This window comes from Acromyrmex echinatior, unplaced genomic scaffold, assembly GCF_024713525.1.
Source record: "Acromyrmex echinatior isolate Ae372 unplaced genomic scaffold, ASM2471352v2 Scaffold46, whole genome shotgun sequence".
Classification (NCBI taxonomy): domain Eukaryota; kingdom Metazoa; phylum Arthropoda; class Insecta; order Hymenoptera; family Formicidae; genus Acromyrmex; species Acromyrmex echinatior.
The window spans coordinates 24,544-47,170 of NW_028259079.1; the positions used below are offsets into that span (position 1 = coordinate 24,544).

The 22,627-nt window shown below is 37.9% G+C and overlaps 3 protein-coding genes and 1 pseudogene across 4 annotated transcripts; 1 reads left to right on the forward strand and 3 right to left on the reverse strand.

Moving 5' to 3' along the window:
* Nucleotides 1–486: 486 nt before the first annotated feature.
* Nucleotides 487–3,671, reverse strand: LOC105147860 (NAD kinase 2, mitochondrial). The gene is made up of 5 exons (XM_087416614.1): nt 3,136–3,671; nt 2,613–2,933; nt 1,353–1,437; nt 1,031–1,289; nt 487–842 (listed from the first exon to the last, which is right to left on the reverse strand). Exons 1-5 carry the CDS (start codon nt 3,426–3,428, stop codon nt 619–621), a joined length of 1,182 nt encoding a protein of 393 aa, XP_087272740.1. The 5' UTR covers nt 3,429–3,671; the 3' UTR covers nt 487–618.
* A 156-nt stretch (nt 3,672–3,827) lies between these two features.
* On the forward strand, nt 3,828–5,281 carry LOC147906398 (uncharacterized). Its single transcript, XM_087416613.1, has one exon. The coding sequence runs from the start codon at nt 4,866–4,868 to the stop codon at nt 5,190–5,192; it is 327 nt and encodes a 108-aa protein (XP_087272739.1). The 5' UTR covers nt 3,828–4,865; the 3' UTR covers nt 5,193–5,281.
* A 217-nt stretch (nt 5,282–5,498) lies between these two features.
* On the reverse strand, nt 5,499–7,359 carry LOC105147859 (uncharacterized). Its single transcript, XM_087416612.1, has 2 exons — nt 6,446–7,359; nt 5,499–5,917 (listed from the first exon to the last, which is right to left on the reverse strand). The coding sequence occupies exons 1-2, from the start codon at nt 6,788–6,790 to the stop codon at nt 5,840–5,842; spliced, it is 423 nt and encodes a 140-aa protein (XP_087272738.1). The 5' UTR covers nt 6,791–7,359; the 3' UTR covers nt 5,499–5,839.
* A 4,395-nt stretch (nt 7,360–11,754) lies between these two features.
* On the reverse strand, nt 11,755–15,857 carry LOC105147862 (uncharacterized; annotated as a pseudogene). The gene is made up of 4 exons (XR_015548431.1): nt 14,594–15,857; nt 13,282–14,505; nt 13,103–13,168; nt 11,755–12,425 (listed from the first exon to the last, which is right to left on the reverse strand). The product of XR_015548431.1 is annotated as an uncharacterized LOC105147862 (transcript).
* Between the last annotated feature and the right edge of the window lie 6,770 nt (nt 15,858–22,627).

Here is a 22,627-nt window from a genome sequence, read left to right on the forward strand (position 1 = left end):
CTGCGTCCAAAAATGTCGGCGTTCACCTGGCCATCTAAGGGCTTTGTGCGATATCTCGAGTTTCGAGCGCCCACAACTTTTGCTCCGATCGTAACAGTGCACTTAGACGAACACTGGATAGGTAGATAGGTGGGAGCTCGTGAAACATTGAGATACAACTAGGCGTGTCTGCGGTTCGGGGAAATTACGGAGTTAATGGAAGTCCGGGGCGAGGCTTGTTCAGTCGCGTATTAAAGAAGGAAACGGGGGAAATATCGTGAAGGGTCTCACCTTGTAAGTCGTCCTGGAGAAGGAGAATGGTCCGTTTTTTTTTGGCTAAAAATAAAATGTATTAAACCGTCCGTCGTTACTGAGAGAACTTAACAATAAATCGGTAGTAGACTCGAGAGAAGGATTTTTTAGTCCGCAGCGGTCTTACGCCATCAGAAATTCATTAATACAAGCGATATGTTCTAAAAAAAGTTTTAAAATAAAAGAAAGACGTAATTACAACATGATCACTCTTTTATTTTTTCTCTACTGAGAATTGAATTAAGAGCTTTTCGTATAATTGAGCTATCCGGACAAGAAAAGAAATTATCAACAATAAGATATGAAGTTACAACGACTATATGATACTTATTGAAAAATGATATTTTTTAATGAATATTCGGGTCGGATTTCGAAGGACGCGGTGCTGCCATCATTAAAAGGTAAAGACACGCTGCCATCTAGAATAAGGCCAGCATCAAAGCCTGTCGATTTGACTTTGATTTTGCAACACATTCGCTTGTCCGAAAGAAGCTTTGGCCAGAGTGCACTTCGAGACATCTCATATATCATATATACCATTTTTAAATCGTCTGTAACGCAAATATTCGATGTCTTAGTAATCATAATTTAATATTTTTATTAAATCAATCTAATTTTATTAAAAATCTATATAGATAGACTAATAAAATATTTAACTGTGGTATCTCCATTAATCTCCAATGGTTACCCGAAGAAATATCATTGAAGATTCAGAAGAATTCATTTTATAATTCGTTACCTGGTGGAAACAGAAGATTACTGTGATACTTGTTCAACACTTCGTGGGTTTCTTTCTTATCCAGTTGTCTGTCAGTTGCCATGGCCACAAGAGTTTGAACGGTTTGGACGGTCTGCAAATTCATTGTCTTGAACCAGGATCGAGAGCCTGAGCCCGTGCAGACACAGATACCCGAGGAACGGATCATGAACATTTTCTCTTCATCTGCCTGAATCGCCAACACGATCGGCCTCGACGCCATAAATTCGGCCATGAATACCTGGAAGTACGCGATGAATGTTATCGATCGGACTCGGCGTAGAAACGTTTTAGTCAGAGTAACCTCGTTTAATGCCAGCCAAGGTAAAATTCTCTGACGGGGCTGCAGGGCATCCGCTATTTTCCTCTGAGTGGATCTCATGAGTGCGCTGCAAAGATTTCATTTGTTTAGCGCACCTTTAGAGAGACGTCGCGAAACTCGAAAGGAATTAATGGGACGCGAGAGCGAGTTTACAAGAGAAAGAGAGATTACATGGAGACGTAATGGAATATCAAGTGCGCGACGGTTAAATTGTTTCCCGTCGGAAACGTCGAATTAAATCTAATCGTCTAACTAATTCTTTTCGAGAGTTTTTCTTTCCAGTTAATCGATAAGGGTTTAAGAAGCTCCGCATCGCACACCGTAAAATTCGCGCAAATTCAAAAGTTACGACCTCCTCTTGCGCAAGTCGTAACTACGCGGGCCTTGTAATTTACAAGTTATAACTACCGAAGTTATAACGCGCGTAAGCTGTAGTTCGGAACTTCGGTTGCGAGAAGAGGACCAAGTCGGGCTGGGCAATGAAGACGCACTGCAACGGCCTCCTCGCGAAGGCGCAGAGGGTCGGTCATACCAGCTGCTTATTTCAACTTTAGACTACGTCGTGGGAGTAGCCGGTAAATAAAAGTTTAGCGGGGAACGTCGTTCTCGCGACCGGCGCTTTAACGTTTCTCTATCTACGCGGACTATAACGGAATTATACGATACATTTTTTGTGCCGGTTTTTCGCACGCGGCGGCGAATGCGTGCGTCTCCATTTCGTCAACCTTGTTATTTCTCGTTTTTGCTATGCAGCCGTACTTGCAAAATCATTCTCCGACTATCAAAAAGCATTCAAGCTCTTATCTTTTTGTGTTACGTTAATATCGTTCCGAAGAAACTTCCTTTCCAGTTGCGAATAAAGGAAAGACGCCAACCTCGTAAGTCCTTTCTCGCCTTATTCGGCCCTATTCGCTTTAGCATACTTGATTTATTAATACTATTATTCTATAATGTACTCCAACTCGCTTCTACGACTCAAGTGAAAATGACGACTGCATCTCTGAGAGAAATACTGAGAAATTTTGCAGATAAAATGTGAAATACAATTTTACACAAGAAAAGCGAGATAAATAATGTTACGATATGGATTTAAGAGAGATATTTCTTTAAAAGAAATATTCCTTTGAGAGAAATATTTTTTTCAAATTTGCAAGTTATTCTTCCAGTATAGAACGTTGGCTAATAGAATGGAAAAAAATTACGTTAATCATTTGTACTGTCAAAGAAAATCAATCTACTCACTCGACTCTTTTTTCGCCTCGTGTGCGACTCTTTTCGTGAATATGAAAGGGCTGTTGATATAATCCTTCTCCTGTCATTACTGTACGTATACGACTCCTCATCAAGACGGTGTAATCCCCCGCATACAGTTTCTCAAATATCCTTTCGATGTCTGTACTGTATTCAATCGGCAGTGTGAAGGTACTGATTCCGGGATGCGGATTAATGCCAAATATCGGCGTTTTATTATTTGTTATCAGTTTCGAGGCCAAGAGAAAGGTGCCATCTCCGCCGATTGTGATCACCAGGTCGGCCCAATTTACGCATTTCACGTCGCCTATTCTGTATTCGATCACAAATAAAGTTTTTAATTAATTAACAATTTTTGCCTTTTTTAATTAATTAACAATATTTGCGATTTTCGTCGTAAATTGGAGCATCGATCTCGGGAAATTATGTCATGGATTTTCTACTCTGAAGAAAAGCTCTACAGTAACGGCAGGTTCGTTAACTTACAAAGTAACTCGTTCATAAAGCATATTACCTTTTCATAATCCGATAACTGACGTTGAGATTACACAGAATACGCGCAAGTTCTTTCTCACAAGTGAGCTGTCGATGATGCTCCGCAAGGATCTCGTCAGGATCTATACTTTGTTTTCTCAACTGACTTAATAGCTGATTATGCGATAAGTCAGAATGCGTGATTTGAAGAAACTCGAAAGCGGATAGTTTCGAGATACCGAGCACGCATTTCGGCCAATGCCGATTGTCTCGTAAACAATTTAACAGTCTCATCCTTAACGTTTCACATATCACTATAACTTTACATGTCATCGTACAATGTTAATTCAAATTAATTATGTTTACATTAGGTTATGGTAATTGTCATTAATTTTAACCTTTTGTTGGCCAAATGGAATTTTGCATCTTCCGTCATTAACACAGCTGGATTTTTGAACTTTAATGCAGATTTTAATATTATTCTAGACTATAAAAATCTGAAAATATTTTTGTATATCTATGAAAGCTTTAGTAACAAGTTTTTAGTATCATAAAAATTGGATTGTGAAACACGGAAAATATTGCTAAAGTATTTAAAAATTTAAATAATGCAAATCTGAAAATAACTTTGTTGTATCATAAAAATAATTACATAAAAAAATTCAAGCATGATAAGTAATGTTGCAAAAAGTTTTGAGATTTTAATAACTAAAACTTTAATAAATAATTATTTTCAAATCTATATCTAGCTAAATTTTTAGAGATAAGCCTAAGCAAAACAATTCTTTTCGTATATTTTAATTATTTTCTACAGATTTGAATTTGTCTACCAGAATTTATAATCAAAACTATCGACTGTGTTTTCAAAGTCTCTCGGCGAAGAATTAAGAAAACATCGATGATTTACGTTTATGGCAAACGAGTAAAAATTAAACATCCTGTTTAATCAAGTAAATTGTGCGTTTTTAGAAGCGATAAATTCAGGTAATTGCATCGGGAAAACTGTTTTATTTATTAATTTCTTGAATGTGCAACGAGCGTGGAATCTTTAAAGCGATGAATCATTAGTAACATCCTCCGCAGCTCGAATTTCCAACGCCGCAGCATCTCAAACCAATGTTTCTCAGCAAGCAGCTCGTTCCGCTACCGGAACTTGCGCAACTATATATCGGTCTTTCCACACAATTAACCGCGATATCCTCCGCAAGAAGAAAGACTTTTGCAGGTCAAGCATTTACATTAAATGTACTACTAGCAAAATTTAAGCGTATATCACGTGATACTATATATAACATTTTTGCACGCGCATGTTGCATAAAGAGATAAATAGATAAAGAAATTTATTCTGGGATATCCGAGGAAGATAATTATCAATAAAATTCAGCATAAAATAACACAATAATTATTCATTAATTATTCATTATTATCAATTAAAATATTGATAATAAAATATTAATAATAAAATATTAAAATTAATGCGAGACCGAGAAAAAAGTATAATCTCAAATGTAACATGTAACATTATCTAGTATAAAGATTTAATCAAAATTATCGAAACAAAACTATATCATAACTATGCTGTAAACAGTTGTAAGGCATTGTATATTATTAGAATGAGATTGTTAAATTGTATAACACTTGCAAGAAAGAGCTCTTTGCAGCAACAATCTAATCGTTTAACTTTAGCCTAATTAACAAGCAGCCCTTTCACCTTCATTAGGCGTAGTCCCGTCTTTCATCCGCGAATCGCGCGTGTTTCACGCGAATAGCATGAGACTATCGAACACGGAGTTGCCTGGAAACATGGGGGCTGGTTCTTGGTTGGAATTGGACGGTCTAAAGACGTTGAACACGGAGACGTGTCGTACAACGGCGGCAGCGGACAGGCCGTTGGACACGGCAGTGATTTACACGGGGACAATTTACACGAGGATGGTTTACACGCCGGCGGATTACACGGCGGCAGATTGCATGGAGGTGGGTCAGACCAGAGGTGGATACCACGATCGGGTTGCAAGCTGGACGACGGGACATGGTACACACGACAACAACAGGGGTTGCGGACGGAAGGGGACGCGTATTGTCGCCTGTGTTTAATCAACTTAGCGTGATAAGGCGACGGATAGAGACGTCGAGGGGCATTATGAGATCCTTCGCACCCTCCACCGACTCTTCTACACCGAGATCTATCGGGGAAGTGTACCTTCATGGTCGTCGCGAAGTCTGACGTTACGAAGTTTCCTCACTGTTACTTCGTGCGATTCAATGCGGTTGCAACCCTGTCAGTCTCTCACCCTCTGCCTTGTCATTATCGCCATCTGTAGAGCAACTCCGTTCCAGCAATCTCCAGTGTCGTCGTCGACATCAGCGTTCTCGAATGCAGTACTTAGGTGAAAGGTGGTGCGTCGTTCTGTCGAAGGATATCGTACTTCCTTCACCTCGCGGGCGAAGTTTCGTACTGTACGATGTCAAAGTTGAATAGTAAATCTTCCGACGCCATCTGTCTAATGCATCCACTAGGATGACGTTAAGTCTTGCCACTGCATAAAGCTACCTGTTATGCGATCGTAACATTTATAACAACGACAAGCGTGTCATAACATTACTTGTATGGTTCACGAGGATTTGTTCATTGAGTGGTTTTGACTCTTCTCTTATATTGGTCATCCAGAAAGTTTGTGGAATAGATCGCCATGAATTTCGACCAAGTTTTCGTCTTGATGCTCTTCGAGCTTGAAGACTGCTTAAGATGTTCTTAAGAGAAATCCTTTCAAATCATTTTCTCGTGCTATACATTTTGAATGGTTGACCGTATGGCAAATCTGTCGGAATAAATGAATAATTAGACATCATACAAAATACAATTAAACATCATTTTGTCGCTATAATTCTTGGACAATAAACTTCTAAGTGAAAACAAGAAGAAAATCAAGTTTGATAAATGCAAATGCAAATAAGAATAAAAAAGATCAAGAATAAAAGGTCATGGATAAAATAAGTGACAACTTTATTCATAAATGAATAATTTATTATTTTATGTATCATTATATTATGTTTTGTATTCTCGATTCTAATTATTAATTTTTTCACGACTACAGTATAAGAGAGTGCAGTCAAAAAATAATATATAAATAAATAATTATTATCTATAATAATAAATTATTCTTTATTTCCTCTCCTTTTTATTAATTTATTTCACAATAAATACAGTTATCACCCTTTCGACTTTTTGTTCATATATTGACCATTTTTTCTTTACATTCTAATTAAAAATTCTCAATTATTCATTTTTCACTACTTTTCATTATAAAATTAATTTTTATTGAAAAAACGAACAAATTAGTACGTACCTTCCAGACCGTGTGAATAGATAATGAGGAAACAGATATATATGCTTTCGCTTTCCAGACTAGGTTTTCGGTCAGCATTGCATTCGGCAGGTGGACTTCCAAGGAACTTCGCAACAAACTTCTAATTCGAAATTCCTTCCGCCGCAATCGCCAACCGCGAAGGCCGCTTAAGGATACGACAACGTCTCCACCGGGACCCGTTGATGCAAAGTTCTTCGGCTGCCCGCAAGCTCTTTTCGATACTGTTTGGCGTTTCTTGCGAGGACGGTAACAGTCTGTTGCGTCTGCGGTGGTTTCTTTCTGTCCGTGGATATTTCCTAAATGGCTAAGTAGCTTCTCAAGCATGAAAAAACGCTCAAACGATCTTGGTCCTTTTGTGACTGGCAATTTTGGTAATAAGCGAGTTTTTGCAATGTAAAGATTTCTTTTGGTTTTTGTCGTTTCTTAAAATGCTAGTTCGAACTATTTGCTATTATTGGTGAATAATCATAAACTGGTCGTCATAATGAGTAATATAAACTGCTATGCAAACATATAATCACTCTGTCCGCATTAATATATCGTATGATACGTTCTTTTGTCGTCTGGCATCAATGCGTCGACTGTCACATGTATATCGCAACTATATTTGGCGCGTTATTAATTTTAATTATTAACATGCATACGCGTTGGACAGGACACGAAACTTTATGACTACTCGCACATACGGGTTAATAACTAAAATTAGTATGTAGTGTGAATATAATTAGGATTGACGCATGTCACTGGCCGCAGTACAGATTACGTCGTATATTTATCCATTTTAATTTGCTCGGTTCTCATCATCTCGCTCTGTACTGTAAATTTCATAAAAAAATTATACATAAGCAATAAAAAACGACACGTTAATTTTATATATATTTCCGATATGATTGAATTCGGCAACGTTAAATATCGTATGTCGCCATTGTCAATATCAATTATATCGCGACAAATGCTCCGATGTCCATGGGTGCGTGAAATATAAATTCCCCTTTGTTCAGTAATATGATCGATCCCTCCCACATTGTTGATTGTTCAATACTGGATGTCATTGCAATGATAATATCCCATTTGAACGCTGTCAATATTATTTAGATGCGAATAACAATATTTCTTGTAATCGTTCTTGCAATACGTATTGTAGTTTGTATTAATATAATTATAACATCTGGACGAGCTGTCAATTAGTGAATGACACAAGGCACGATATTTGATTGCGCATGAATCTTGCGGGAAAGCGCCATTTACGATGCCTTCAGAGGTAAGGCATGGAGTAGTCCAAACATCGCAATATTTGGGTCTAAGATAGATGCTCGATAAATCCTTGTAATATCTTGTTGGTTCTAAATATTCTATTGTATGACAATCTGGATATACTGTCGTTGGTTTTACGGAAGGTTCAAAATCCTTACAAGTTCTTATCGCTTGAGGCAACCTAACGAAACATTTTGAGATTTTTTCGGAATCCGTAAGTTCTTTTTTCAATTCTGGCTTTTTGTCTTTTTTCTCCATATATTTGCGAAATTTGACTCGATATTTTGACTTTTTATATAGCACAGATTTCTGGGGAATATCTTTGATTCTTTGGGTTAATTCTTGTTTCATCTTCGAAAATTTGATAGAAGACTCGATGCTTTTTGTAATAAAGTAGGCTGATCTGAGGGTTTTGACTTTCTCTTTTTTAGCTTTGGAATACAATTTATAATTACATAATTTTCGTCATTTATCTTGTCAGTGAAAACATATTTATCTAACATTCGTCGCAGAGAAGTTTTCTTCCATAATTCTTCCTTTTCTTCCATCTTTTTGCCAGCAATAACAAAAGCTGCAGTATCTCGAAGATCATCTTTTTTCGGAAACGTAATTGTACTGATACGCTCAGTTTTCCTTAAGTCTTTTATTGATGATTTTTGTTGGATATCCACAGAGCTCAGAGATTTATCTAATTGTAAGTTCACCGAAAAATCTCGTGAATTCGGTGTAAAATAGTTTGGAGAAGATCCCAATGTTTTCTTGTGTATTTCTAGTTGCATTACAGTCGCTGAAGCAACTCCTTTCACTGCTGCAGTTGGTTCTTCTTCCACTACAACAGATGGTTTTTTTTCCATTATAATAGTTGGTATTCTTTCCATTACAGATGGCTTTTGGGTTTTCTTTTACCATAACATTTGGTTCCTCATCCGCGTAGATAATCGAAGATAATGATTTCAGGTTCTCGCATGTTTGCTCTTCCATCTCATATTTCGTAGGCGCCATCGATACGGACGCAAGGATTGAAACCGCCTGATCTTTCATGGAAGCGACAGTTTTCTGCGACAAAGCGTCAGAGATTTTTGCAATTTCCTCGAGAATAAAGTCCGTCTGCCACCTCTTTTCGCATGCTTCCGCGAAAGCGTTAGAGTTTGTCTCCAAACTGACTTCTTCATCTACGTTTTGAGTCTTGCTGCCAATGCATAGCGGATTGCAGTCACGATTCGAAACAACGTTATCCACTGCATATTGACAAGATGTGTCATGAACAAGATGCTGTATGGCGTTTAAAAGATTTCCATGTGTTACTTTATCATGAACATTATTTGCTCGTGTAGTGGAGGTAATTGCATCGACCATTCTTTGCTTCAGTTTACCAACCTTTAGATCGGATTGAAGTATATACCGATATTTTTTCTTCAGATTTACTCGTACTGACATTTCGCTTATTTATATCACGTTTCTTTTTTTTGCTTCGTCTTATTCGTGCAGTGGGGCGCTTGAAATACTTTAATATCCTACGAAAGAACTTGTGACTTTCTGATGAATCTCCGTTAGTTGAATTTACAGTATTGTAGTAAATGGGATAATCTGTTTGTTTAATCTGACAATTTGTCAGACACATTGTGTCAAAATCACCAATTTTGTTACTTGCCATGTTTGATGTGCTCAATATGTTCAATATGAATAATAATATTATTATAGAATATAGTTCGACCCCATTAATATGATTAAATATGATTAATTAAATAGTTAATATTGAATAGACTAAATTGCAATTTTGCCTCATGTTGAATAAGAAAATTATTTTGCAATGTGCAACTTTGTTTAAACTTTATAATTTTCAGAAGAAATTCATAATTAATTTATTTGTTTCTATTGCTATGCATAATTAGTGTGGACATTGAGTACATTTTTGATATGCCATAGCCAAAAATAAACACATAAATTAGTACATATGTAAATGTGAGGTTACTAAGATTTAATTAAAATAACTGAAATTCTCTTTGAATTTCTCGATATCTCGAAGTGGTTCGATTAATCTACATCAAAAATTTGACAAACGCAAATTTTAATGTTGTTGCTTAATTAATTACATTCTAACAGATATATTTATTTATACATTGCTCTCAAGGGAATTTCTTAAGTATAAATCATGGAGGAATTGTTACGTCTGCTTTTTGTTTCGCCAAATGATCATTGAATTCAGACGTTTCCGGATATTCTGTGATTAAGGCCTCTTCTAAAGTAATCGAGTTATCCGATTGTATTATTTCGTAACACTCTTGTTTATCACATACGAAACATTGAACAGTCTTCGACGAGGTTGTAACCGCACCATGAGGACGATCGTCTGGATAATGAAACCGATCGATTCCTCTGGAAGTTATGTTATTATCCAATTCCGATTGTAGCATTATAGTCATCAACACCTTTTTCTTCTTCTCGCCACTGAGAAGGAACTCCGATAAAATTCTCGTAATAATCGCGTCAGGTGTTTGCATTTGAACTTTTATGTAGGCTCGCCTCTTATTGCCTTCTCGATCGGATTGCATAGTAGATGGATCTATTTTCTTAATCTTCACTCCGCTATCGTAAATAGTAGCCGTACTTGGTAGCTCCTTTCTTCTGATGTCTTTTTTACTCCATTTAAGCACAGGCGCGCAGGTTTTATTATCAACGGACGAACGTTTCCTCAAGAATTTCATCGTCATCGCACAGAACGGCGATTTGAAACTGTGACATTTTCTTCGCGATATTTTCAATGAAACAGGTGTCGTCTCCCATTTGGAAGTCGATGCTATCGGTTCTTCCGAGTCGTTCCGCAATGAGCGACCCGTGAGCTCTACTTTGGTCAAGGATACTGCAGCTATTGCGACCGTGGTTTCAGTGTCGATCGTGTCAGTACTCTCGCACGTTTCTTCGCATATTCCCTCGCACGGTTTTTCGATTTCTTCATAAAATCGTGTTTGTTCAGGCGTCGCAGATGTTTCTACTCGTCTGTTACCTTCAGAAGATGATACATTCGATTGACACCTATGATGCAGCGAATTATTTTTCGAAGCAACCGACATGTCTGAGCGAATCGCTTGGTGATCATTAGTTACAGATACTTCGTAATAATAAACGTGTGTCTCTCGAGACATCCTATCGTTACATGTTTTAGGATTTTGATAATGTTTAGCAGATTTTGTTTCTTCGGAAGTATCTTGCATAGATTGATCGTCTGCAGAGTGTATCTCTCGAGACATCCTATCGTTACTTGTTTTAGAATTTTGATAACGTTCAGCAGATTTTGTTTCTTCGGAAGTATCTTGCATAGATTGATCGTCTGCAGAGTGTATCTCTCGAGACATCCTATCGTTACTTGTTTTAGAATTTGCATAGATTGATCGTCTGCAGAGCTCCTTGCAAAATTTCGATTATCGTCGCTACTACCTCTATTGCGAAGTTCTGGATACGTAAATTTTTCGTGATAGATGAAGGGCTCACTCAAACGGGATTGAGAATGTGTATCCTCATCATGACTGTACATTTCATTCCATGGTTGAAATTCTACGATATCCCGATACTTGCCATGTTCATATTCTAGAAGAGCAATTATTATTTCCGTATCAAAGGCGAGAAATTTATATACGCGAAAAACGAGAGAATATTTTATGATATTGAATATTGTACAAGCATTCGTATCTAAATGCAAATTCTCACGTGGATAAAGGCTAATGTAAAATTTGAATATAAACATCCTTTGTCTTTAATGTATATAAATTTGGAAATTTTCAAAGAAAAAGATTATCCTGGAATTATAATAAAACATTTGTTAATTTGCGTTCAATAACGCGTTCAGTAACGCAAATCTGCAGAAATTTGTATTTATTTAATCATTTAGCCGAAATAAAAAAAATACATTTTTTTGTTACAGCGCAATATTTATGGTTCACATATTCGGAGAGATGCAGATACAAAGAGACGACGGAAAAAAATCGAAAACCCGACAAAATTGAAAAGCAGTGAAAGATAAAACAAAAAAACGAATGTTTCGTTGTTGCGTTATCGTTTGTATAAAAAAGTAATATTTTCTTCAAAAAAAAAAAACGTTACATATATTTTCTAAGTTGACTCAAATACGTGCGTGTTATTTGTTGAATGTAAGTTTCGATGACTCTGTCAATGCAACAGGTAGATGCGTGGAGGATTGATCACTATTAATCGTACCGCTGTAATTCACACAAGATTCTCCGCTCTCCTCTTTTTTGGCGCTTTGATACGCGTGCTTCTGCATATCGTGGCGGGTAGGTGCAATGGTCCGCAAGTTTTTTCGCATCGGTGTTTTTCCGCTTCTGTATCCCCGTGATATTTTCCCACGTCCCTGATTGTACGTTCTTGACGCGCCTTCGTTTTTTCCTCGCTCTTCGAGCGCATTAAATTTTTACGACACGTTTCACCACATATTTTGCCAGCGCACGAGAACGTGCTCTCAACGAGCGTCGCGTCAACCACTTCGACGGGATTTCTCTGTGAACGTTCCGATTTAGGTGCATCCTTCGCAACACGGCCGACGCTCGTAGCAGCGAGCTTTACGACGTTCTTGCACGCGTCGTGCACTTGCGACCAAATTTTGCCCATCTGTAAACTCGTCCAAAGAGAGTAATCGCGCGTCTCGTGATGGTTGCCGTCTGCGTTTATATTGTCACTCTTCGTTTGCGATCTGTGAAACATTCGTGGATAATTTGCAACAAGTTTTTAACATGCTTTTTATTAGTTCAATTTAAAAGAAGAATCGATTTTCAACTAATTAAAGAATCTGAGAAAGAAATGCAACATGACATATGTTAAACTCTATATGTAGCAAACTAAAATTATATAGGTATTATATAATAAAAGATTTATTCTTGGGATCACATTTTATTTGTAAAAACGTTACAATTTTTTAAATTATGTTATTTAAGTTTGCTACATTTAGAATTTAAGAGATTTATGTTGCACTTCTATTTTAGATTCTTTAATTAGTAAAAAGTTGATTTTTCCTTTAAATTTAATTAAATAAAGGAGGCTCAAATAGATATCTTCGTTTTGAAATTTTAATGGTTTCAGAGAGTTTTCGGATTCGCGAAGCAAATCAGATCAGTTTAAATCAAACGATTAAGAAAAAAGAAACAGGTAAAGTTTCATTAAAATCCTGATTATTTCATGTAAAAAAATAATAATGAAAGCGTATAATATATAATGAATATATAAATGATATATTATATAAAATAACAATAATTAGGACTCTGAAAAATGAGAGCAATTTTCAAAGCAATATACAGAACGAGAGAAAAGTGAAGAATTCTATTTATCGGAAATAGATGTATGCTGTAATGCCAAAATCAGGCGAGGACTAACGTTGCTTCGACCATTTCCTCCGCGCTTTCGCTCAATTGGACACGAATCGCCTCTTCCGATTTATATCTGTTGGACATAGTCGACGTTAGGTAACGATGAGAGGAAGAGAGAAAGAGAGAGAATAAAAGCGGTGCGGTTCCTTTATCATGCAGCCATATCTCATTCAAATCGACTCTCACCTGGAATCACATTTTCCTTTGAAATCCACCCTCGCGCGTGTACTAGCATCTATGGTCGCGATTCTTCTCTTCCATTTATAATCCAATTGTTGAACGTCAGTTTCAATGGAGCCCCGTTTCCACTTCGAATCCACTCCGCGGGCGGATCCGCCTTTTTCCCCGGGATGCTGGTTTGAACGCGACGGTTTCGCGACAACGCAGTCTGCGCAACGCCGTCCGATACAGTTGTCTCTCCACGCGCCTGTAGCCATGTAATCGATGTCTTTTTCACTGATGCTGATTTTATTAGCGTCGCCGTCTTCTTTCTTCCACGCACCGTTGTCGTCGTCGTCCGCATTCGCTCTTCCAGAACGCGTGTCAATTTCACATAGCGCATGCGATCCACGGGACGGATGCGAGATCAGTAACGTTTCCGCCAGACTCGGCGAGTTTCCGGTTTGTGCTCGCCGAACTTCCTTTCTCTCCGTCGCAATTCGTGCACCATTCGACTCCATCTGGAGAATATTCAGCTTCTGTTGCGAATTCAAGCGCGATATCAGATTCGAGTCGCTCGACCTCTTCTCTTTGATGCTTCTTCGGAAGATCAGAATTTTGAAACAGTTTTGTCGTTTGTGGCATCAGGAGACAACGGTCGTGTTGCATATTTATGTTGGAATTGCACTCGTTTGAGTTACAGAAACATCGGTGGCTCTTCGTGCGGGTATATTCAGGATAAAAGTACTCGGCCATCCAATCAGTTTGCATCTCGGCATTGAAATCAAAACCATCTGTATTGTAATCCTCCCGATCACAAATGTGATATTCTTGATGTGTGTCGTTAAAAATTGAACAGCAATAGTTTGTGGTACATTTCCCTGTGTGTTCAATATCGGATATCGTACGTTATCAATATCAACCATCATGTTATCGTCATGACAGCATTGCATTGAATCAAGAATTTCATGAGGCATACAAAGCGACTGCGTATTATTTTTTACATGTAACTTTTGTTGGCCATTTAATGTATTTTTGAATTTTGTTGGTGCATTGACAGTCGTATTGGCACTCTTATGTAATATGTTATTCATTGACTTTCTCGAATAATTTCTACATTTGCGTTTTGTTGACCTCTGAGTTTTCTTCACTTTGTTGCCATTTTCCAAACAAAGCACGGTCAGTATAGAATTGTCGATCATTTTCTTCATCACTTTTCTTGGACTGCGATTCCACGTTGAATATTGTTTCCTGAAAAAGATTGACATACGTGGGATTTTTAAAGAATTTAGAAAATCTTTAAATATCGATCTCTGTTTGTTGTAGAAAAAATTCATACCTTGGTACTGCGACAAATTTCATTTCAGGTACTAGATTGTGCGTGGAATATATATTATTGCTAAGATCAATAATCATACCATCGGGTATTTTGCCACGTGTTTTTCTTTTACGATTCGATTTGCATTGAGATTCATCTTCGTTCTTTGAGGGAGTTCTGTCATTTTTGACTGTTTCCTTGCAAGATTCCTTTTGTATTGTGTTTTCGCGCCTAGAAGATATGCACGTTTCAGAATAATCGTTTGCGAGCTCATCAATCTTTCCCTGATCCAATTTAAAAGCGCATATTTCATTTAAAGAACCGTCTCCATAACTTTTATCCAGTGGCTTATGAAATCGCAGACGTTATATGTTGCACCGGAATATAGAAATGGACTATTTTTGTATCTGCAACTTTTGTTTCTATCTTGTGACAGATCTGTCGGTAGCTCGGCTGTCAAGATTTCTGGTCGAATGAGCTGCTCAGCATGGCAGCTGTAAAATTGACAAACAAGTTTACGATTATAATATTGAATTATAATAATTATAATATTAAATGTCATGCAATAATTGGATGATCAGAGCAATAATTATTTGCAAATAATTATCTGTAGCAATAATTATCTGTAATATAGATTGAAAATAGTGCAAAAAAATAATAACTTAGAATGATAATGAGAAACGCAGAATTGTGAAATCGCATGTCGACGCAAACTCGTGCTTAAATGATAATTAGTAATGTATTAGTAATAATTAATAATGATAATTAGTAATGATAAGTAATAATTGTCATATGCTAAATTAAGTAGTGATTGCTATACATTATTGTATTGATTATGCTGCTCATTATTGCTGTATTATACTTTGAAATTATTTGTTCTTTCTTACGTGGTAAATGGAATCTCGTTCACTGGCAAGTGGGCCATTAAAATGTAAATATACAGAATTGGAGTATATATACTAGTAAATTTTGAATTTAGTGAGGTTAGTTGCCATGATCCTGACGTCTAAAGTTTTGGTTATATTTGGAGACTTTCGGAAATAACGGAGCGAATGGACTTGATGCACAACACATGTCGCGCGCGCGTTATTTCTACGTGCGATCTGTTTCGCTATCCCTTCTCTCTTTTATCACACAATTTCTGAATTTTTAAATCTACAATAAAATTGTTTTTACTGCTAAAAAAAGAAAATAAATTGTCAACCTTAAATTTTCATGAAATTTGTAATATCTCGTGTAGTAATATCGTTTCTACATGATCGAAGCGACTAATAATGAGTGAGATGCGTACGAGAAATTTGTAAAAAAAATGTAGACAGTGTATGTACACCGAGTACTCCATTTTAGCGACGAGTTTTAGTGTGGTTCTGACATGCGGCAAAATACATTTTTTTCACGAATGTTGCAATTTTCCATTATTTACGTCGGTATAATCCGACGGTGCGTATCAGGTTGAAAGGCGTAAAATGTAATACGCGCTTTTGTAATTTGACTGTCAGTTGCAATCGACCTGCCCGCAGTAGCTATATTTGTAAAGGAACGTAATAGGCTTTATGGTGAGTGGCGTGTATCTCTTTCCCAGCGAAGCTTTGTGTATTCTCGTATCGTCTTTCCATTCATTAAAACAGTGAAGGTAACACTCCTTGATTTATCAAAATCCATGGAAGACAAAAATGGAAAGCTACATTGTTAAATTCGTAATGTCAAACTCAATTCCAGTCTCAATTTCAGTCATTTTTAATCATTAATTTCTGTATCATTCGTTTGTTTCATTTGATTAAAACAATAGAGTCAAACAATTTAACTTAAGAAAATGTATTAAATTTGACTCAAATTAATTTATTACTTATACCAAGTGCACACGTTAATGTGAACAGTGTTTACTTTGAAACTAACCATGGAAATAAATTGATTTACATTTTGTTACAGACGAAAGTTAAAATTAACAAAATGTTATTATATTTTACTCAAGGGATTGGGTTATCATTCCTCCTTTAATATCTAATAGAAGAAAAATATATATGTGATATACACTATTTTAAAAACCGATCGAGACCGAAAGATAATAATGCAAAATTTAAATGCAGAATGTAATATGAATCGATGATAATACCATATCCATGTCTCTAGCTGTTTAAGATCGAACTACATTGTCGCCTATTTCGTCCCACGATTTTCCATACGACGGATTTTACGTCGTGTTACAGCTATTGCGGCTTCACATATGCATGCATGTACCGACTCGTGCGCTCTGGCAGACTCAAAAAGAGCGACGCGGGCTGACGTTGGAGCGACGGGAGGACTGTCGCGCGCAGTGATGGATGTCGGCAGGCTTAAATTTTGCGAAATTCCGGGCTCTCCTGTTGCCGTCGCTATTTCCAGTCCGTTCCTCGCTCTCTCCCTTCCTTCATATCGTCCCTTCCCTCATATCAGGTGGAAAACGCGTGACACTGACGAACTTTCAAATAAAGCTAGCGAGATGCCTTATCTAAAAATTTCTATTTTCGTTCCCTCCGTCATCCCAAAAAGTTCGATATCATTCATTTCCACCTCTGGTACATAAAGTATTTACAAATCCAATAGAACATTTTGCACCCTCTAAGATAGTCTGAGGACTAGAATCTTTAGGAGAGCTGAAGATCAAGAAGATACTCTCTCTCTCTTTTTTGTTAGCTTAGTGAAAGCCTTCGGCTACTTTTTAGAAAGCGGGGTATAAGAGATTGTATTCTGACGTCCCTCAATAGAGGGATCAGCACAGTCCCTAGAATCCTCGCGTATTTTGCATAGGTAATTCACCGGTGCTTTTCAGTCTTGGAATGAAACGTCTCGAGTGCGTACGCCTTAATAGTAGTTTCACCAATGATGTGATCTTGAGACGAGCAAGACAGGGGCAGTGGATCGAAGTCCCTCGTCTGCCTATTTAAGGATAATGTTCTTTCGCCGATGGGTGATGCATAACGATCGTTATGGATTTACGGGACCGGTATAGTGAAAGTATATACGTGCCTTTATTACATATTTAAGCCAACCGCGTAAAAGTTGGAGTATTGAAAAAGGCCGGAACACTTTTCAAATTAGTTTTCGAGGGTTTTACGAGCGGATACACTATGAAATACGCGCCGCCACGGTCACAAGTATTCGTTTTCGTGTTTCGCTTCCGTTTTCAATAAAATATCTCATACTATGTATGTATGTATCACGTATATGAGATTGACGATAGTCTATCGATCGATTTTTACATCTAACGTAAAATATATTTATTTATATGTATAATAGTATACATAGATATGATATAAACTCATTGTGTTTGTCAATAAACAGTTACATTTCTATATGTAACTTCGTATATGGAATGCCGTCATTGTCTGAGTTTCATTTGCAACAGATTCCTTCGTATTGCGATGTGCACCAGTGGACGAGTATCGCAGTACACTTACATATGCATATGCATAAGTGCACGCGGAAAGAACGCGAGATTTTTTTTTTTTTAGCAAATTGAGAATACGAGGGTGCATCTGCACGATGCTATGCAGTCTGAGAGAAGAGCTCTCGAGACACCAGACACCCTTTCGACTGTCTGGCCGCAAGGCAACTTCGCCTAAGTGGCGAGCATTATATCTCTCTCTCGTGTCTCAATAGCAGTTCATGCACGCAGCTTCGCTGTTAGCTGGCGTGCAAAGCTGCTTTTCTTTGGCACCCATAGCGCGAGGGATAGGGAATGCGAGAAGAATCACGGTGTGCCGTTCATCCTCTTTCATGAGGCATCGACAGGCACGATCAGGCGTATCATTTTCCGTCGCACTTCAGAATAGTTTTGAGAGTGTTTCCACCTGTCGAGTGACAAAACTTTTCTTTGCGGCGAGATTGAATATCGGAAATGCTGAGGATATTCGCGAAACAACTGCGATAAAATCCATCTATATTCCACGATATCTCATTGTTTGTTACTCAAATCTTTTTCATGTTTATAATCAGAAAATATTAAGAAATTGTAAAGTAAAAACTATATTTTCTTTTCTCATTGAATTTCCCGTTGTACTAATAATATTCCATCAAAATGTATAAAGTGTCGCAGGCGCTTTCGACATGGAAGTATGCAACAAGATCCCCTTTTAAAGTTTCGAAACGCGTTACACAAGAAAGCGGTTTACGATTGTGCGAAATACGTTTCGCGTCGCCTCGATAGAAATCCCATCAAAGTTTACGATAAAAGTTTGCGATCTTGAAATTTTTGGCCACTAGAGAGGTCGCCGCCCTTATATCGGGGTAATAGCGGCAGTCGGACTGTGAAAAAAAGCCCGCGTCCCTCTTGGGAAATAAACCCGCGTCCCTCCGACGTCCCTAAAGTATTTCTGCGAAATACGGCCGGCAAGATTAAACTGATCGAGCTCGCTTATACACTGCACATACGTCTCTTAATATATGAATGGAGAATTATATAAGCATTTAATTATTATTTATATAATGTATAAAAATAATTCGTGTGATAATTATATTGTATGGAACAAAAAATAATTGAAATGTATTATTATGCACAGTTTTTATATCTATATTACCTGTCTGTTATATATTGATCGGCTATGTTGAAAATATACTTGATGAAATTTTACCGCAAAACAACAAGAAATATTATTAATTTACTATCAGCAGGAAACTTTAGTCTATACAGTTATGAGTTTAAATACACAGATTGAAAACTATATTTCCCTCGAGTCCGAGAGCAATATTAAAGAGACGTCGACCATAATTCCGACTAAAAGGTTTAGTAAATTATCACAAAAAAAAAGAATTTGATATAGACTGTTGGAACAAAAGAGGGATGGCCATCGAGATACACTATAGACGGATTAGGGGAAGTTCAATTATGTGAGAGCACGTAAAATACCTGATTTTTATCCTGACATGACATACTGGTGGGTGACAGGAAGGGAAAGGTTGCACCTGATCAAAAGAAGGGATTTAATGCGACAATTTGAATGATATGACGTACGGTGAAGAAGGTAGCAGAGAAACGAGCAGGAAAAAGAGAAAACGATTTGAGAAGGGATTCAATAAGCTGACGACAGAGTCGAGAGATAGATAATCAAGGCCAGACTAGAGGTGAATCAGACATGTTAACCAATCAATCGTGTTGATATCATCGAGCGGTGCATCGCACATGGAGGACTCAGTAGAGGGTTCGGTGTAACGCATCAGAATACCGAAAGGGGGTAGTTGAGTTTGAGGGGTGGTGGGGTACAGACTGATGACGCTCGGGTAATTACCTAGACCCGATCTAGCTACAGTTCCCCGAGCGTAATTACCAACACGTGCTACTATTAGGCGTGCACGTGATCGATGTGTCGAGTCCACTGGAAAATCGGTCGCTCGTCAGGTCCAGATTTTATCGAGAGGAAAGGAGACTCAGTCGCTCCTATTCGCTCGTATCCCCTGAATTTGTCCATCGTTCAAGTTTGAAGGTAGACTTTAAAATAGAATATCGTGAATAAATTTTATCGTTTCGAGACAGCTTTGGGAAGGTACTTAACCTTTCATATGACTCTCTACAATGTTTGAGAATAAATTGTAAAAGTTACGTTATTAAATGTATTGTAAGTTCTTTTTAACTTTATTACTGCAAAGTGTGTTTCTCTGGAAAATTATTAATAAATATTCTTTCTCTCTAGAATATTGAAGAAATATTATTTCCTATTTGTTGTCGAGATACACGAACAGATCAGAAATTGCTCCCGCTGGGAACTGGAGTGCGCCTGGTGTATTTTGTCATGATCTAAAACTTCTTGATTATTATTTAACGGTCATTTGCTCGAACGTTTTCGATGCTTTCCAATTCGTGGAACATTTGCCGATCTACGGTGAAGATTAAATATATTTATTCAATCAGTTTGCGGCTCCAGGTTTGGTACATCTGGCACTCGGAGCGGTACAACGTTTGTACCGGTTCCTGAGGGCGACTCATTCACAGAGATGCAATCTGACAGTTTTCCAATTGCAATCCATGCGATCCGCCGCCCGCGGACGTTAAATAAAATTCAATTTTCCACGTGGGGGTCATTTCGCGAGAGCTCCATTTTTGTGAACAACTGATTTTAAATCGTGTAAATTGTGTCAAAATCGAATGAACGATCATTTCATATCGCTGAGACGCGAATCCTTGTATAACATAGTCTGTTTCCTGTGGCTAAACTGATATATATTTTTAGAACTTGAAATGAGATAGATATATGTTTGATATTTGGCAAAAGCGAGAAAGAACGTTCTAGTGCAGTCTAGGGTAGGAATAAAAAACAGATCTAGTTGACACTGGTGAAAAAAAATGATTAAGTAACTCGCCATCGTTATCGAAATTCTATTAAAAAATGTTTCCTCCTGTCAATAACGCTACAAATACCCACCGGGTTGACCCAGTTCATCGCCCTCGCGAATGAACCTGTTTTGTTGCCACCTTCGGTGACAAATGAAATCCCCTGAAATTTAATACCGCTTGTGGCGCCGGTGCTATTATTTCATAGATCGCACTGCGACAGTCCGGCCGTACGTCCCAGCAGGTTTTCTTTTCCCTGTTAAAGAGAAGCTATTGCCAGGATTGTACAATAGGATTACGAGGACGTGGTCGTTGTGCGCGCCTGACCAGAAATTTATACCAATGCTTCTTGCGGTGTGTGTTGGCGTGTATAAAGGCTTCAGTTGTTTCAATCCGCAAAAACTTGTTGGTAATAAAGTACCCGGGCGCATAGCATGGTCCTTCGCTTCATAAATAACGCTATTAATTTACTCTGTTGAGGCGAGTGGACGAACGAGCGAGCGCGATCCATTTGAACCATATATCCCGAAGAGACTCCACGAACGCTTTAAAACTAATAAATCCCCTAATGGGATTTACGTGGCGGAGAAGCGCGGGCGAGTTTCTCGATCGGTCACTTAATTGCGATCTTGAACCGTTAAAACTATCTCTAATTGAATTTCGCGATAATGACTGAATATCCCCAGGTGGGATCTCATAAAACTGTCCGTGTAGCAATAAAGAGTCGCAGCATCAACTTTCTCAATCTATCTACGTGATCTAGCCGTCGCATCGGCTCTCGAAGAGACTGTCCGACTTTGCCGGATGCGAATGAAGAAAAAAAAAATCCTTCTCGGAATCTCGCGACGAACGCGAGTGAGCCAGTTCGATTGGGTTTCTGAAAGCTTTCTACTCGAAGGAAATCGGGGTCCAGGCGGACTCGATAGACTAGAGGTATCCACCTACTCGCCTGCTTTCCACATCCGCAAGATTTCCAGAATTTCATTATGGCGCCGGTTCTCGCTTGGTCTCCATGGTGACTATATACGTCGGGCGTAATACGCTGTCACCCTATCTTCTTTAGTTTTCCTAAAAGGTAGAAGATTCTCGATGACAAAATGACGGACATGTTGGCGTCGACGAGAGGCAAAGGTGTAGACTTACCATTGCGATCTTCTCGTGTAACGCAAAGGCACGCAGCTGAAGGCTTGTTTGATGGCTTTACAATCGTGATAATAAAAACATTAAGTAACGCAAGGATTGATTACGATATGATCGTCATAGTGTTAAGCAATGTAAATATAAATAAGTTTTAGAAAAAAAAAACCGTACAATTGTTGTGAAATTCTTTATTTTGATTGATTTTACTCTTAGTTCCCTACTGGACTTGAATGTACAAATCAATTGCAAAGCTGTTTTTCCTGTTGAATGCAATCATTGATGATGGTCCGAAATAAAATTTTTGGGAGGATGAAGATTGTTAAACTAACTGGCATAAAACAAAATAATTGATGTTTTCTTGCGATTATATATTTCGACGATTTTTCCAAGATTCCAAAATTCAAGCTTACCGTAGAAAATATATATTGGTATCGCAAAAATATTATTTGGACATACTTGTGTGCGTGGGCGGATAATAGGTTTATAATCGATCAGTTCTCCCTTCATGCTCGGCGTCTCTCTCCGTTTTCCGATATCGAGGAACGATTTCCAGAGAGTAGAGAGTAGCAGCCTTGGATTCCACTTCCACGCGCCATTCGACTCTGCAATTT